Source organism: Chionomys nivalis, chromosome 9 (assembly GCF_950005125.1).
Source record: "Chionomys nivalis chromosome 9, mChiNiv1.1, whole genome shotgun sequence".
Lineage (NCBI taxonomy): Eukaryota > Metazoa > Chordata > Mammalia > Rodentia > Cricetidae > Chionomys > Chionomys nivalis.
This window is the reverse complement of record NC_080094.1, coordinates 31,871,301-31,889,130: the sequence shown is the minus strand read 5'-3', so window position 1 is coordinate 31,889,130 and position 17,830 is coordinate 31,871,301. Positions and strand designations below refer to the sequence as shown.

General features: G+C 47.0%; 1 protein-coding gene across 1 annotated transcript; it reads left to right on the top strand.

Moving 5' to 3' along the window:
- The first annotated feature begins 1,807 nt into the window (after positions 1 to 1,807).
- On the top strand, positions 1,808 to 17,298 carry Znf133 (zinc finger protein 133). Its single transcript, XM_057781072.1, is given in 7 exon segments — positions 1,808 to 1,865; positions 3,012 to 3,210; positions 11,458 to 11,584; positions 12,602 to 12,697; positions 15,281 to 16,858; positions 16,861 to 16,935; positions 16,938 to 17,298. Coding segments are annotated over 5 exon segments (1,956 nt in total). The 5' UTR covers positions 1,808 to 1,865; positions 3,012 to 3,210; positions 11,458 to 11,463; the 3' UTR covers positions 17,024 to 17,298.
- The last annotated feature ends 532 nt before the right edge of the window (positions 17,299 to 17,830 follow it).

The window sequence follows — 17,830 nt, the reverse complement described above, 5'->3', positions numbered from 1 at the left end:
GTTTCTCTGTGGTTTTGGAGCCTGTCCTGGAACTAGCTCTTGTAGACCAGGCTGGTCTCGAACTCACAGAGATCCGCCTGCCTCTGCCTCCCAAGTGCTGGGATTAAAGGCGTGCGCCACCACCGCCCGGCATAACCAATATGTTATGCTTAATTTCTGCTCCTGTAATCCCACCGATTTGTCTGCTAACTCCCCCATTTGGAAACCCCCACTTCTGAGCTATAAAAATCTTCATCTACTTCATGTCCAATGCTGATCTATTGAACTCACTTTTAGGGAGAGTCAGTGCACACGAATAACAAAAGCTTATTTTGATTAATTTGACCATGATTTGGGTCGGTGGTCTTTCTCCTCTCATCTGTGAGATTAACATGTCCTGGTTAGTTTTATTGTTAATTTGGCACAACCTAGAGACACCTGGTTTGGCCTGTGGGCATGTCTGTAGGCATTTTCTTGATTGGTAATAGATGACAAAATAATTTTTTAAAATTTTAATTTTTGTTTATGGGTGTTTTGTCTGCTTGTGTGTGTAGAGCACCTGCATGCCTAGTGCCTGCGCAAGCCAGGAGTCAGTTTCCTTGGGACCAGAGTAACAGATGGTTGTAAGCCACCATATGGGTGCTGGGAATCGAACTGAGGTCATCTGTAAGGGCAACCAGTGTTCTGTCATTACTTCTATACAGGTCCTTATGAGCAAGACCCCAGAGCTTTCCTAGTTTCTAAATTAAATCCAGAGTCACGGTCATGAACGTAATGAAAACCTGCTATGCTGTACACAGCTCTCCTTATTCTGCTGCCATTGTCCATGGCTCAGAGGGAGAGAGCTGGTGGTACAGGGCTGTAATCACAACTACTCTAGGCAGGAGGATCACAAGTTCACAGACGACCTGAGGAATACAGGGGAGTGACTACTAGCTCATCTAGCCAAATAAGCCCAGGTTTTATTGGGTGTGAGGTAGCCATGTTGGCCCCATCTTAGAGTCTCAGTATTCTCCCCGGGGCTTTGGAATGGGGACAGTCAAGTTGGGACACACGTGTCAAGTTTTCCAAAGCATCCGAAGATCTAGTGACTAAAAGAATCTCAGGACTGCCCGGTGGTGGCGGCGCACGAAAAAAGAAAGAATGAATGAATAAATAAATAAATAACGTGGTCAGTCAATCAACCAACAAAATAATCTCAATCAATCAATCAATCGAATAATTTCTGGGTACACAAGCTGTGTTAGGGTTCTTCTAGGTCCTGCCTGGGCAACTTAACTGTTTCGAAAGAAAAAAGTAAAATAAAGGCTGAGACTATAGCTCACTCTTAGAGTTTTGGCCTAAAATATACATGGTCCTGGCTCCAAACTCACACAGGTAACCAGCCTCGCAGGAGAGAGACGCCGAAAGGCCCAAAGAGTGCAATTCTTCCACTGGGTAACCAAGAAGCATCTCTGGGGCACTATTTCCGTTCGTGGGTGGATTTGTGTGTGTATGGAACGAGTGTGTGTGTGTGGGGGGGTGCGTCAGATGGCACAGGATGCGGAAGTCGATGCAGGGGGCAGTGGGGAGTGTAGTTTCTCAGGCAGAGGCACTGAGAGGAGAGTAACCGCGTTTTAGGAACGTCGTCTTAGGAAGGAGGATAACGCCTCCAGGTGCCGAAGCATCCACACTCCAGCTAAGCGGGAAGCACTCAACCAGAAATGGACAGATCAAAGGACCACGGGAGCTGCGGGCAGTCCAAGTTAATGGGTGGCGCGGGGCATACTGGGAGGCGTGGTTCTTGCGCCTGGAGGGCTCTGGGTGATGTAGTCCCGGCGCCTCCGGGCGGGCAGATCGCTCCCCAGCTGGTGGCTGGAGCAGCCCCTTAGTCTTTGGTGGCGTCGGTGAGTGCCTCTCCCGCGGGCCCTATTCTGGACGGAGGGGAAGATCCTGCAGGGCTTGTCTGGGGTTTATCTGAGCACTCGGCGGTGGTGCTGGAATCTGGGAGCTGAGGGGACGCGCCGGCGGGGGTGTGTTATCTTGGGGGTGTGAGCATGCATTTCTGAGGAAGTTGTATGAACCTCAGCTGTCCTAGTGTTCCATGGGTGCGCAAGGCTTGGTTCTTCGGGGTTAGGGTTCTTGTGGGTGGGGACAGGTTCAGCGTTGGTTGAAATGGCAGTATTAGAGGAGATGGCTCAAGCTTTAGGTGCCCAAGTAGGTGAGGCCTGACTAAGGAGACTTTTAGGGGTGTGATATTTATTTACTAGGTGTTGGGATAGGACTGTCTAGGTCTGTGAGCCTAGACAGGATTTCTTTGGTGTTTTGGGGAGCTAGAGGTCTTTTGGTCCTACCACTTCTCAACTTTGCTGATATGTGATGAGGGCCCCCGTACCCTAGCCCAGTAAGCCCAGATTTCACTGTGTGTCAGGTGGCTATGTTGGCCCGGTCTTAGGGTCTCAGTTTAGCGTTCCCCACTCCCAGTTAGGGCTTTGAAAAGGAGGCAGGCAAACTGGGACCATTCCTCAACTTTTTCAAAGCACCCAAAGACTTAGTGACCACAAGAAGCTTAGGGTTTTTAAATTGCATTTTAATGTTTTGTTATAGAGAAATCCCAAACAGCCAGAAAAATATAAAAAATATAAAGCTTCAAAGACCTGTCACCCAGATGCTGGCCACCCTGTAACTAATCATGATTCATCTCAAAGTTAACACGCGAAGGACCCTTAGCACCCTAGAGACTCTGGGCCTCACAGCCGTGTTTTTACTTCCTAGTTTGTCACCTTGGCAAGGGCCTGATCTCACTGTGTCCCAAGTCTCATGTGTAAAAGGAGAGTTTATTACTTGGAGTTGTTGCTAGAATGAAGACTGCCTGGAACAGTCTCTGGAGTGTTCTAAGCGTCCAGTAAGTATTGACTTTCATGACTACCGGCCAGAGAGGATTGTCTTACGCCTGCCATCAGCAGCACGCCAGGGAAGACTGAGTTCCTAGACCGCATCCCAGCTTGCTCTCTAGGAAGTACCCACAATTCTCGTCTTGTCTTCTGTGGCAGGTCCGTTCCTAATGCCTTTAAGGAAGAAGCAGTGCACAGCCCTGTTGGAGCTTGAAGATTTCCAAGGACTTTCCTGAACTTTTGTTTTTGTTTGTTTGTTTGTTGTTGTTGCTGTGCTTCCTGGGACCCCTGGCTGCCTACAGTGCCTCCTGCTGGGAAGAATACTTTTTCTGGGCAGTTCCTGACTGCCCAGCTTCAGGTGAGTGCCGTTCTTTTTTTGCATCCTGAACCAGGAGTAGGTTTGACTTTGCTCTCATCTTGTATCTCGTGGTGTCCCACTGGGGACCAGAACCCCAGCTGGTTCTCCCAGGAAGATCCCCTTGCTCTAAGGGTGACGGCTTTTGCAGGGAATCAGTATTCAGGCCGTGTGTGCTCACTTACTGCTCCTCCAGTCATTTCTCCTGCATTCCATTCCACCTCAGCATTTGTTCACCCTGCTCGGTCCTAGGGCTCGTCAGGAGCTGGCCTGCGTCTGTCCTCATTTGCTGTTTGTCCTGCTGGAATAGTTTTCAGTTATTTTCCTGGCACCTACTTCAATAGACATCCCTAACACAGCGACAGCTGCACACACATGATTTTATTTTAAAAGATGCATAACTTTAATCCATACAATTTCATTGTCACACCCAGTGACATTAGTAACTTAATTTGATCTAATATTCAGTCCGTGTGGAGTTTCCCCAGTTGTTTAAGAAGTATGTTTTTTGTTGCCTTCTTTTTTTCTCCAGATTTAACATCTGTGATCGAAGGTAAAAGAGATGTGGAATTCACCCAGCTGGCCCTCTCTTCCTGTGCCCCTCCTTCTGTTTCTCTGGGCCTTGCTGGGCCATGTTTAACAGCTGTAACTTACATGGTGATACAAGCTGGCTCTCTGAGTTTGCCTTGCTCCTTTGTTCTTTCCAGACTCACTTTGTTTGATTGGCTGTGGAATCCTCTCCTGAGTTCCACGCGTGCTCACTTAGCTCCACGGACTGTCACTGTATTGTCTCTTGTCGCTTGCACACTGTAGTAAGGCTCTTTCGTTTCCGCACACCAGGCTGTCTCCTTGTCAAGGGTCTGATCTGATTTGATCCTGCTCTTCTGCAGACTGCTCCACCCTACTATGGTGCCGGAAATTCTTCAAAACGAAGCAGAGACCTGGCAACTCCTTTTTAGGTTGCTCAAACTCAAAATCTTGGGGTCACCCTTGATTCTTTCTTTCTTTCTTTCTTTTTTTACAAGCTGTCTACAGTAGCTAAATCTGAAATCCAATGGCCTCTGACGCTTGCTGCTTCCACTATGGTCTGGGTCCGTGGATGATCAGTGCCATCTCCTGACCTCTTTATTTACTCTCTTACCCTGCCCCCAGGCACGTTTGTACAGAAACCACGAGGATCTTTTCAGCTGTAATGATGTCAGTTGGTTTCAGCTCTTGATAGAGTAGCAGCCTTCTGTCCCCTTGTCCCCCCATGGCCAGCAGCCATGTCCATGTTACTGGAGCAGCTTGCACATAGCTGCTGGGAGCCACCGTGGACAATAAAACCTTTTATCCAGGTATCAAAGATACGTGTTCTGGTTGTTACTGATCTCATCCACCAGCTAAAGTGGCTGCGTAACAACTGGAAAGTTAAAAGATTTGGGAGGCAAACAGGAACGAGACAGTGAGGGATATACGGAGAAACCCTGTCTTGAAAAACACAACAGCAAAAGATGTCCACTTTGCACTTAGAGTCAACAGCCTATCGGAAGTTCTACCCAGAGAAAAAAAAACACAAAGCATTGACTTCAGAAGAAAACAGTTAAAAAAAAAAATTGCCTCTTCACAAATGATATGATCCTACATGTTGAAGATACTATAGATTACATGCATGTACACGCATTTGAACACACCTATTAGAATTTACAGTAGCAACACACAAAAACAATTTGATATCTGTAGATTGACAATGAGCAATCTTAAAAGAGTATTAGGGAAACAACTCTAATTTATATGCATCAAAAGGAATAAAATACTTAGAACTAGCCAAGGGTGAGAAAACCACAGCACATCGCTGAAACAATTAAAGACATGAGGGCTTGGGGCCTCAGGGGTAGAGTACCAGCATTTATGATAATCTGAATTCAGTCTTCAGTACCACAAGAGTAAACAAAGAAAGGAAGAAACTGAAGAAGCCACAGATAAATGGAAAGGGGCCATGTGTTACTGGATTGAAAACTTAAATGTAAATCCCACTGAAACTGTTATTCAGGTGCAATGTAAACGTCCACCAAGAGTTCAGTGACTTCTGTTGTGGAAATACAGTCATTCTAAAGTTCATGTGGGATCTGAGGGACCCCGAGGACCTGAGGCAATCATGAAAGCAAACAAGGCTGAAGGACCCACAGGTGTAGATTTCATGAATTTCCACAGCAGCTCCAGTCCAAGTATAGACAGACAGATGGACAGAACAGAAGACATCGAAGTCAAGCTTTGCATGTGTGGTCAAATGGTTTTCAGCAGGAGAACAAAGCCGTCCAGTGTGGAGAGGACGATGTCTGTCAGAAGAGCGAAGGTGAGCACTTAGCTCACCATGTGCAAGGGAAGGGAAGGAGTCAGGGCCATGGCATGAGAGCCCCACTGTGTGCTTCTTAAAAAGAAACAGGTGCGTGGGATACTGGACTTGGTGATTTTTAGAAATGGTATCAAAAGCACAGACATCAAAAGAAAAAGAAATAGAAATATTGGGCTTCATTAGAACTTTAAATTTTTTTCACCAAAAGGAAAGAATGCTATTTGTAAGTTCTGTAACTGAGAAAAAATGTCAAGAATGTAGAAGGAACATAGAACAAAAGATTCCAACGGTGTATTCAAATGGTTTGTGTAAGCATATTTGCAAGGAAAATGCAAACATGACGAACATATTAGCATTATTCTGGCTCAGGGTTTTGGGGAGATTCTAGTCCATGGTGGCCGGATTGCTTTGGGCCTGTCGTAAGACAGCAAATGGCCGTCGGAGTGATTGGAAGAACAAAATTGCTTACGTGGAGAACCAGGGACCAGAGAGAAGTGAAGTGGGCCATTGGCTCAGAGTTCTCTTTGAGGGCATGCTCCCATTGAGCCCAATGGTTCTTCATGGTTCTGCTACCTCCCAGTAGTGCCATTCTGAAGGTCAAGTTTAAGCTGTGACCCTTTAAAGGATACCTAGCATACACACTTGCAGGCCAATAAACACATTAAAAAGTAACCAGTATTGAGACACATGTAAAGACCATAAGACTTATTCCCCTATTATTAAAAAGGGGGTGGGGCAGGGGGAGATGGCTCAGTTGCCAAAGTGCCTGCTGCACTGGCATGAGAACCTGAGTTTAAATGACCAGTACCCATGTAAAAAGCTAGGTATAGCAACATGTGTCTCTAAGCACAGCACTGGAAGGGAGGTGAGGGGCCTAGGTAAATCTCTGGCGCTCATTGGTCATCCAGCCTAGTGGATGCATGAGCTCTAGGTTCATCAAAAGACCCTGTCTCAAAAAATAGGAAGAGTAAGCTGGGAGTGGTGGCACATGACTGTATTCCCAAGGGTAGAGGCAGGTGAATCTCTGTGAGTTCACAGCCAACTTGGCCTTCATAGTGAATTCCAGGCCAGCCAAGGTTATATAGTGTGATCTTCTCATACAAATAGATTATATTTTTCTGGCCTCCATATGCACTAATGCATCCCCCCATACATCAATATACATATAAGCCACACAATAATGGGATTAGAGAGGGTGTGGAGAAACTCGAGCCCTTGTACGTTGCTAATGGAACGGATATGGCACTGTGGGCATAGAATGACCATTGGTTCCAGTTAACTCCATTTTGGGGCATGCACTCAAAGGAATTGAAGGTGCCAGGTGGTGGTGGTGCACACCTTTAATCCCAGTACTCAGGAGGCAGAGGCAGGTGGATCTCTTTGAGTCTGAGGCCAGCAGGTTCTACAAAGCCAGTTTCAGGACAGCCAGAGCTGTTATGCAGGGAAACTGTCTAGAAAAAACAAAAAACAAACAGAAAGAAGGTGAGAACCCAGATATTCAGTGTGCAGAGCAGTTTTTCACAGCGGTAAGAAGCTGTGCCCATCAATTACAGCATAGATGTAACACGCAGTGAACTGTCACTTACCTCTACAGAGGAGCGGCGGGAGCGCGTGCTTCCGTGTGTCTTCAAGGCGTGCTGAGTGAGATAAGCCACACACTGTAGGAGTCCCCTGTTTTAGCCATGTGCACTGGCCGGATGCACAGAGACAGAAATGATCTTTAGCAGAGTTGGGAGCTGGGGAGTTACTGTTCAACACAGCGTTTCCGCAGGGACGTGCCAAGAGTGTTGTGGAAAGAGAAGTGGCGGTGATTGGCAGCACTAGCAGTGCCCTGATGCCCTCAACCACATGCTCACTGGTAACGACGGTGACTTGTGTTGTGTATTTTACCGCAGTAAAAGTTAAGCACCTCCCGGCTGCTTCGCTCCACTTTCTTTGTCTCCTTTTTTTTTTCTATTTTATTCTTTTTCAATTAAAATTTCCGCCTCCTCCCCGTTTCCCATTTCCCTCCCCCTCCTCCCACACATTGCCCCCTCCCCCCACTCCCCTCCCCGTCTCCCCACTCCTTTCCCCCTTCCCCCACTTCATTCCCCCTCCCTCTAGGTACTGAAGAGCAGTCCAAATTCACTGCCCTGCGGGAAGTCCAAGGTCCTCCCACTTCTATCTAGGTCCAGGAAGGTGAGCATCCAGACAGGCTAGGCTCCCATAAAGCCAGTTCATGTATTAGGATCGAAACCTAGTGCCATTGTCCTTGGCTTCTCATTAGCCTTCATTGTCCACCATGTTCGGAGAGTCCGGTTTCATCCCATGCTTATTCAGTCCCAGTCCAGCTGGCCTTGGTGGGCTCCCAATAGATCAGTTCCACTGTCACAGTGGGTGGGTACACCCCTCGTGGTCCTGACTTCCTTGTTCATGTTCTCCCTCCTTCTGCTCCTCATTTGGACCTTAAGAGCTCAGTCCATTGCTCCAAATTGGGTCTCTGTCTCTATTTCAATCCATCGCCAGATGAAGGTTCTAAGGTGATATGCAAGATATTCATCAGTATGGCTATAGAATAGGGTCATTTCAGGTTCCCTCTCCTCAGTTGCCCAAGGTACCAGCTGGGGACATCTCCCTGGACACCTGCGAGCCCCTCTAGAGTCAAGTCTCTTGCCAACCCTAAGATGGCTCCCTTAATTAGGATATATATTTCTCTGCTCCCGTATCCACCCTTCCTATATCCCAAACATCCCACTCCCCCAAGTTCCTCCCATCCTCCCCTTCTCACGTTTCTCACCCCATTTCCCCTTAGCCCCTTGCCACCTCACCCTCAAGTTCCCAGCTTTTGCCCAGAAATCTTGTCTACTTCCCCTATCCAGGCGGATGACTATACGTTTTTCTTTGGGTTCACCTTCTTATTTAGCTTCTCTAGGATCACAAATTATATGTTCAATGTCCTTTATGGCTAGAAACCAATTATGAGTGAGTACATCCCGTGTTCATCCTTTTGGGTCTGGGATACCTCACTCAGGATAGTGTTTTCTATTTCCATCCATTTGCATGCAAAATTCACGATGTCATTGTTTTTTACCGCTGAGTAGTACTCTAATATGTATATATTCCACACTTTCTTCATCCATTCTTCCATTGAAGGGCATCTAGGTTGTTTCCAGGTTCTGGCTATTACAAACAATGCTGCTATGAACATAGTTGAACAAATGCTTTTGTCATATGATAGGGCATCTCTTGGGTATATTCCCAAGAGTGGTATTACTGGATCTTGGGGTAAGTTGATCCCAAATTTCCTGAGAAATCGCCACACTGATTTCCAAAGTGGTTGCACAAGTTTGCATTCCCACCAGCAATGGATGAGTGTACCCCTTCCTCCACAACCTCTCCAGCAAAGGCTATCATTGGTGTTTTTGATTTTAGCCATTCTCACAGGTGTAAGATGGTATTTCAAAGTTGTTTTAATTTGCATTTCCCTTATTGCTAAGGAGGTTGAGCATGACCTTAAGTGTCTTTTGGCCATTTGAATTTCTTCTATTGAGAATTCTCTATTCAGTTCAGTGCCCCATTTATTTAATTGGGTTAATTAGCATTTTAAAGTCTAGTTTCTTGAGTTCTTTATATACTTTGGAGATCAGACCTTTGTCTGTTGTAGGGTTGGTGAAGATCTTCTCCCAGTCAGTGGGTTGCCTTTTTGTCTTAGTGACAATGTCCTTTGCTTTACAGAAGCTTCTCAGTTTCAGGAGGTCCCATTTATTCAATGTTGTCCTTAATGTCTGTGCTGCTGGGGATATACGTAGGAAGTGATCTCCTGTGCCCATATGTTGTAGGGTACTTCCCACTTTTTCTTCTATCAGGTTCAGTGTGTTCAGACTGATATTGAGGTCTTTAATCCATTTGGACTTGAGTTTTGTGCATGATGATAGATGTGGATCTATTTTCATTCTTCTACAGGTTGACAACCAGTTCTGCCAGCACCATTTGTTGAAGATGCTTTCTTTCTTCCATTGAATACTTTTAGCTCCTTTATCAAAGATCAGGTGTTCATAGGTTTGTGGGTTAAAATCAGAGTCTTCTACTCGATTCCATTGATCGACTTCTCTGTTTTTGTGCCAATACCAAGCTGTTTTCAATACTGAAGCTCTGTAATAGAGTTCGAAGTCAGGGATGGTAATGCCTCCAGAAGTTCCTTTATTGTATAAGATTGTTTTGGCTATCCTGGGTCTTTTTTTTTTTTTTAAAGATTTATTTATTATGTATACATTTATGTATTTATTATATGTACAATATTTATGTATTTATTATGTATACAGCATTCTTAGTATTCTGTCTGCCTGCAGGCCAGAAGAGGGCACCAGATCTCATTACAGATGGTTGTGAACCACCATGTGGTTGCTGGGAATTGAACTCAGGACCTTTGGAAGAGCAGGCAGTGCTCTTAACCACTGAGCCATCTCTCCAGCACCCTATCCTGGGTCTTTTGTTTTTCCATATAAAGTTGATTAATGTCCTCTCAAGATCTGTGAAGAATTTTGATGGGATTTTAATGGGGATTGCATTGAATCTATAAATTGCCCTTGGTAGAATTGCCATTTTTACTATGTTGATCCTCCCAATCCAAGAGCAAAGGAGATCCTTCAATTTTCTGGTATCCTCCTCAATTTCTTTCTTCAAAGACTTAAAGTTCTTGTCAAATAGATCCTTCACTTCCTTGGTTAGAGTTACCCCAAGATATTTTATGCGATGCTTCTCTGATTTCCTTCTCTGCTTCCTTATCCTTTGTGTATAGGAGGGTCTTTGTCTCCTTCTGGATAGTCCGCTCTACCTGCCCACAGTTTGGGCCTCCCTTCTCCCTCGACCTCTGCCCAGGATGCCCTTGGCTCTGCTCCCCATAGGTTATCTGGAATATTAGTGCGTTGTTCTTCCCTCGGTTCCTTTCTGTTCTAGAAACCTGAGTTCCCGGGGTCAGCATTAGCAAACCCCTTCGCCGTGTGTTCTCAGTGGAGCCGAGAAGAGTGGATCTGGGCACAGGAAAATAGGCGGGGATGAGTAGCCAAGAGGTTCCACTGTGGCACTGGCCGTGTGGGAGTTTAATTGCCCTTAGCCTCGTGAGAAAGCGGAAGCACTGGCTTATGACAGGCTTGGGCCTCAACTCAGGTATTGCGGCTCAGATACTCCACCACCCCTCCGTGCCTCTCAACAAGGGCTGAGTTGTAACTTACTAGGCTTTGGTGTTACAGAACTGTATGAATTCCAGGTGCTTCACCATTAATATGATGTGCTGGACTATTTGATCCTTTACATTTTAAAACATAAAAAGTCTAGGGACTGGCAGAGCGGCTCCATGGTTAAGAGAGTGTACCACTCTTGCAGAGGACCCAGGTTCAATTTCTAGCACCGATAGGGTGGCTTACACTGCCTGTAACTCCAGGAGACCAGATGCCTTCTGTGTGCATCCTGTGTGTATGCCTACATGTAAATGCATACATATAGACATGATACATATACACAAGAGAAAACTAAAACCCAGCAACTCAAAGTCTCTTATGCCTTGTGGTTCAATTGTTTTCCCTCAAGACAGGTTTTTCTTTGTAGCCCTGGCTGTCCTGGAACTCGCTCTGTAGACCAGGCTGGCCTTGAACTCACAGAGATCCGCCTGCCTCTGCCTCCCGAGTGCTGGGATTAAAGGTGTGCTTTTGACTTTTTGCATGTACAAAGTAGCCCACCATTTTGAATCTGTGGGTTCATAAATGTTACTGACTAAGTAGACACAGAGATTCAGAGGTGTCAGATCAGATGGCATCAGGGTGGCAGCCAAAGTGGGTTCTGTGTTTCTCACTGCCTCGACTAGGGTAGCCTCTTCTTGCCCCTCACCCTGTGCCACTTCAGGGACTCTTAGGGGCAAGTAAGGCTGTTCTGTGTTACAGGTCCACATGGCATTCAGAGATGTGGCTGTGGATTTCTCTCAGGAGGAGTGGCGCCTGCTGAGCCCTGCACAGAGGTCCCTGTACAGAGAGGTGATGTTGGAGAACTACAGCAACCTGGTGTCTCTGGGTAAGTGGTGTCTCTCTCAGGACGCACGCGCTCAGTGCGAGTACACCTGTGCTGGAGCGGCCATCTTGCTTTTTGTATTGACTTTTGGGTTTGTTTGCTCTCCCTGCTCATTCCCTGCTTTCCTAGGGAAGTCTGATTTTGTAGAGTTGAACGTTAGTAAAAGTGTGTATGTATCGCGAGCACACGCGTGTGTGCACGCGCGCAGGCAGAATAGTTGTGCTCGGCGTCTCTAGGCTTTTCCCTCCAACCCGGGGCTCTTTCTTTCCCTAAGTTAACTTCTTTTAAATGAGACAGGTGTGTTAGACCTCGCACTTTTATGGCAACTACCCAAGAAAACAGCGTAAAGGGAGGAATTAGCTTTTGTTTTTATTTCTGAGGCAGGGTCTGTACATACCATTGGCTGTCATAGAATTCACTACGTGGACTAGGCTGGCCTCAGACTTGTAGAGATCCATCCTCCTCTGCCTTCCAAGCGTTGGGATTAAAGGAGTGAACCACCATGCTCAGAAGGACTTACTTATGACGGCTCACAGTTTCAGTCTGTCGTGGGACTGGGGCTTGACAGACCCCAGCAGTATACTTCATGCCAGCCAGGAGCAGAGAGAGGGAGAAAGGGCGAACCTGTGTGTGTGGACTTGCTTTCCATCTCTAGTCCATTCAGGCCCAGCCTACAGGCTGATACCACCCCCTTTCAAGGCAAGGTCTTTCTTCCCAGTGAGTCCTCTCTGGAACCCCTCACAGACAGTCTCAAAGGTGCACTTTGCTGATCTCCTAGGTGTTTCTCTACCCAGTCAGGCTGACAGTCAGGATTACTCTAATAGAGTTCCGTCTACCCAGCATGGAGTAGACTCAGTGTACCCTCATCTGGGTTCACCATCCCGCTGATAACCGTTAACCCACGGCATTGCCCCTGAAGCTCCTCCCCCAGTCTTTGCTTTGGAGTCTATTACAAAGGTAAGTCAGAATTCCTTCCATACCCTAACCTATAGCCATCCTGTTTTCTTTTCTGGCAAGCAGGAATTCCAGTTTCAAAACCGAAACTCATCACCCAGCTGGAACAAGGGAAAGAAACATGGCAAGAAGAGAGGAAATGCCCACAAGCTGCCGGTCAGGGTGAGTGGGGAAGGCCTGGGCACACAGGACACAGGGCTGGTAGCGGCCCAGGATGCTGAGGAGAAGAGACAGTGATGAGGAACTGGGTGCTCTTTGACTCAGGGCCACCCTGTCTTCCGGCAGGAACTTTCCTGGTGTCTCTTGTCTCTTTTTCCTTGAAACCTCTGGCCTCTGCTTCTGCTTTCTGAGAGCCGGGATTAAAGTCATGTGCTACCATGCCTGACTGAGTTTTGAAATTTAAACTTATACCAGTATTGAGTAAATCTGTATGAACTTTAAATATAGGAGCACCTGTAGATTTAAGATACTTTTCAAACTAATTCATTGAACTGATCATATTTTGTGTTCAATTTGTCCTCAGACACTTTAGCCCAGAGTGTTCACATAATGGCAGATTCACAGTCAATGGAAAGGATCAGCCAGTGGAAAACTGAAATTTGTTTTCCTGTCCCTCCATACAGATGTTAAAACAATGTTGAAATTTCTTTGAAAGGGCTGAATTAATTCTGAACTGTGTTGACTGCAAATAAAAGCCAGCCACTTTGTGTGCCCACAGAAGTGAGGAGACTCAAGTTGCTGGCCATAAATAGGACCTCGACTCAGCTGATTTGATTTGTGCAATACCTTCTTCGGTGACACAAAAGAAAGTTGCTAACAGCAGCCAGGCTTCAGATACACCCGAGGAACAGGCCTGGGGCACTGATGGCTACCTAGTCAGGGTGCTCCATTGTCCTGGGGCTGGGGAGGGTTGGGCATCAGATTGGATCAGTGCCTCTCATACTGTCATTCACACCTTTGTGACAACCAGTGGAGCCCTGGTGGGAAAGAACTGCGCCTAGGTGCTGGAGAGATGATGCAGCAGTTAACGGTTGTCCTTGCCAAAGACCCAGGTTCAACACTCAGCACCCACAGGACGGCTCACAATCACTGAACTCCACAAGTACCAGGCAAACATGTGGTACCCAAACATACGTGCAGACAAAGTATTCATACGCATAAAAAATGTACTAAAAGAAGAACTGCACTTCTGCACTTAGTTCTTATAAGACGTTGGAAGATAAAAAGGAGGTGTTTCTTTGGTAGTTGGCCATGTAGAAAGAGTGAAGGGCTTTTATGTTAGGAAAGGGTGCTTATGCTTACTTTAATAATGAAGACAATTATTCTAATTATGCTAATTTAGTTATAACTGAAAACTGCATTCAGTGTAGGGTAGAATAATGTATGTAATTATTAACTGATTGTTCATTGGCTAAGAAAAAGAGTGTTTAGGAAGATTCAGTAAGATCTGTACTAACTGCTCTAACCGTTTGGTCACTGACTGCCTTCAGCTGACCAGAACCAGCACTGCTGAAGCAGTAGGAGGCACAGCCAGAGAACTGATTCCTGGGCTTGGGCTTGGTCTCTTCTTGACTTTCCGTTGTCACTGATGTCTGTTGCTTGGGTCTTCTCAGGACCTATCCCTTCCTTGTCATAAGCTGTGTCTCTGCTGTGAGACGCACGATGGTTGTCTTCTGGTTCTGTTGTCACCTAGTCCTGTAGTTTCATGTTTAACAAAGATGATCTTACTGTGTAGTCCGTCTGGCTTTAAATTCAATGTGTATATCAGGCTGGCCTCAAATCCATGATCCTCCTGCCTCAGCCTTCCAGTTTCCCCTCGTGTTTTCTGCCTGCCTGCCTGCTTGCCGGTCTGTCTGTCTCCCTGTGGTTCTAAGGACCAAGGCCCATGAGAGCGGCAAGTACTCTATCACTCAGCTGTATTTCTAGCCTCCAGATTTATTGTTTGTACTGATCTTGGGGACATTTTTATTTAAACTAATTCTGGAAATTAACAGGACTTAGAAGTTGGTAAGGGGCATCTTTGACAATACCGTAGATCTTGGCTATAGTCATGCTGTTCCCTGCCAAGGGCTTACAGCCCTGTAGAATTCTAGCAGAGTAATCCACTGATACCGTGTTTGTCAAGTGTGGGGACCCCAGTGCAAGTGTGTCATGCACTTTCAATTTAACCATTGTTTCTCTTTTTTAAAACATTTGTTGGAGCAGGGCATTCACATACTATGGTGCACATATGGAGGTCAGAAGACAACTTATGGTACTAAGTTCCCTCCTACCGTGTGTGCTCCAGCTTTGGTGACAAACACCTTGACTTGCTACCCCCTCTGGGCCACCCACTCTCCTAGGCTGTCTTGCACTAGAGTTGGAATTATGCTTTCTCAGGCTGCCTGCTTCATCCTCCCGAACATCAGAGACATTTCCACATGGGTCTTGTTCGCAGCTCTCCATCAAAAGCACAGGTACACAGCACACAGGGGACACAGTTTCTGTCTTGGTGCGGTTGTGAGTCAGAGGTATTGTAGTAGTAACTGAGTGGAGACTCGTGTATTGGCCTGTCAACTGTGGTGCTTTTTATAACCTCGAGTTTGTAGTGCTTCTCTGGATGTAGTAGGAGATGGGAGATGTAGTGAGGCTGGGGAGGAAGTCTTGTGGGCTGGCTCTGAGGATCAGGTGCAGTCACCAGCAGGTTAGGCAGGATTGTTTGGATGATCCCTGCATGGACCCCATTCTGACTCCTTTTCTCTGCAGCACAGGGAAAGCTGGAACTCTGCCCTGGTCCTGTGTGCCCCCCGGATCTCACCAATCAGAAACTCCCTGTGCAGTGTGTGCTGAGTGATTATGCACCGTGGATCTTTACATGCCTGTGTGCAAAACGTCACACCGATGCAGGGGACGCCTGCCACGGGGCCCAGGAGACGCAGCAGCGAGCCTCTGATAGGAGCTCCTGCAGCGGTAAGTCAGAAGGTGGAGAGAGAGGTGCCAGGCCTTCATCTAGAAGGACAAAAAAAAGGAGTTTGGGGACCCTCTCCAGGCCAGCCCTAAGGCAGCCAGTCAGCTCTTGGAATGGTATCAGACGGGTAGAGATGGAGACCAGCCCAGAGCAAGCTGGGCGCACTGAAGAACCCGAAAAGTTGTTGAAGCGAATAGAAATCTTGAGATTTGGAACGATCAACTGTGGAGAGTGTGGGCTGGGCTTCCGCAAGATGACAAACCTGCTTAGTCACCAGAGGATCCATTCAGGGGAGAAGCCGTATGTGTGTGGGGTGTGTGAGAAGGGCTTCAGCCTAAAGAAGAGCCTTGCCAGACACCAGAAGGCGCACTCTGGGGAAAAACCCATCGTGTGCAGAGAGTGTGGGCGAGGCTTTAACCGGAAGTCAACACTCATCATTCACGAGAGGACACACTCAGGAGAAAAGCCTTACATGTGCAGTGAGTGTGGACGAGGCTTTAGCCAGAAGTCGAACCTCATCATCCATCGGCGGACACACTCAGGGGAGAAGCCTTACGTGTGCAGGGAGTGTGGCAAAGGCTTTAGCCAGAAGTCAGCTGTTGTGAGACACCAGAGGACACACTTAGAGGAGAAGACCATCGTGTGTAGTGACTGTGGCCTTGGCTTCAGTGACAGGTCCAACCTCATCTCCCACCAGCGGACACACTCAGGGGCGAAGCCTTACGTCTGTAAGGAGTGCGGACGGTGCTTCAGGCAGAGGACAACCCTTGTCAATCATCAGAGGACTCACTCAAAGGAGAAGCCTTACGTGTGTGGTGTGTGTGGGCACAGTTTTAGCCAGAATTCAACTCTCATCTCCCACAAGAGGACGCACACTGGGGAGAAGCCATACGTGTGTGGGGTATGTGGACGAGGCTTCAGCTTAAAGTCTCACCTCAACAGACACCAGCACATCCACTCAGGGGAGAAGCCCATCGCGTGCAAGGATTGTGGGCGAGGCTTCAGCCAGCAGTCGAACCTCATCAGGCACCTGAGGACACACTCCGGGGAGAAGCCCATGGTGTGTGAGGAATGTGGACGAGGCTTTAGCCAGAAGTCAAACCTCCTCGCACACCAGAGGACACACTCAGGAGAAAAGCCATATGTGTGCCGAGACTGTGGGCGAGGCTTCAGTCACCAGGCCGGGCTCATCAGACACAAGAGGAAGCATTCAAGGGAGAAGCCGTACGTGTGCAGGCAGTGTGGACTGGGCTGTGCCAACAAGTCAGCTCTAATCACACATAAGCGGGCACACTTTGAAGAGAAGCCCTGTGTGTGGAGAGAGTGTGGCCAAGGCTTTATCCAGAAGTCACGCCTCACCTTACATCAGATGACACATAAGGAGAGAAGACTTACACATGCAAGACCTGTGGACAGGGCTTTAGGCAAAGGTCTCACCTTAGCAGACAGAGGAAGATGAAAGGGCCCACCATAAACCGCCCCTGCAGCCCTACTCGGAAGCCTGTTTGGGGCACTCATCTGGGCCCTTCTATTCCCTTTGAAAATGAGGGTGATGGAAAGGTTCATTGTCAGAATTCTTACACTTTTTGTGAAGCAGACCAATGAACTTCATAAGGCCTACGGACAGTAACTCAGCCCACTTCCTTCCTGTCTCACATTCTGTGGCCTGTTGTCTAGTAAACTTTCAGCCTGCTTCCTTCCTGTCTCATGTTCTGTGGCCTGCTGTCTAGTAAACTTTCAGTCCACTTCCTTCCGGTCTCACGTTCTGTGGCCTGTTGTCTAGTAAACTTTGCTTCTTTACAAGTCTGCAACCTGACCTGATTCTCATTCTTTTAGGAAATGGACCATTTGGGTATCTTGAACTCACTTCACAAAAATCCATTGCTTGGGAGATAAGGGCATAGCTGTAAGACCCGTAAGGCCTCAGAGAGAGTAAGTGTGTGGCTGAGCCACACAGAGTGGTTTCAGTGGCTGTTGAGGCAACCATTCATTAGCATTTTAATACCTCAACCACAGCGTCTTGTTTTGGGATCTTTGTGGAAGGGTTTTTACCTCATGAAGTGAAATTCAGTTAAAAGGGCAGGGATGAAATCCTGCTATGAAATCAGATTTTCCTTTTCACCCAAATTCACTCCAAAAGTTGTTTTTATACCTAAATGCATATACCCAATATTTATATATTGTTTGTTTGTTTTTTCAAGACAGGGTTTCTCTGTAGCTTTGGAGGCTGTCCTGGAACTCACTCAGTAAACCAGGCTGGCCTTGAACTCACAGAGCTCTGCCTGCCTCTGCCTCCTAGTGCTAGGATTAAAGGTGTGTGCCACCAAGCAATTTTTAAGATAGTCCAG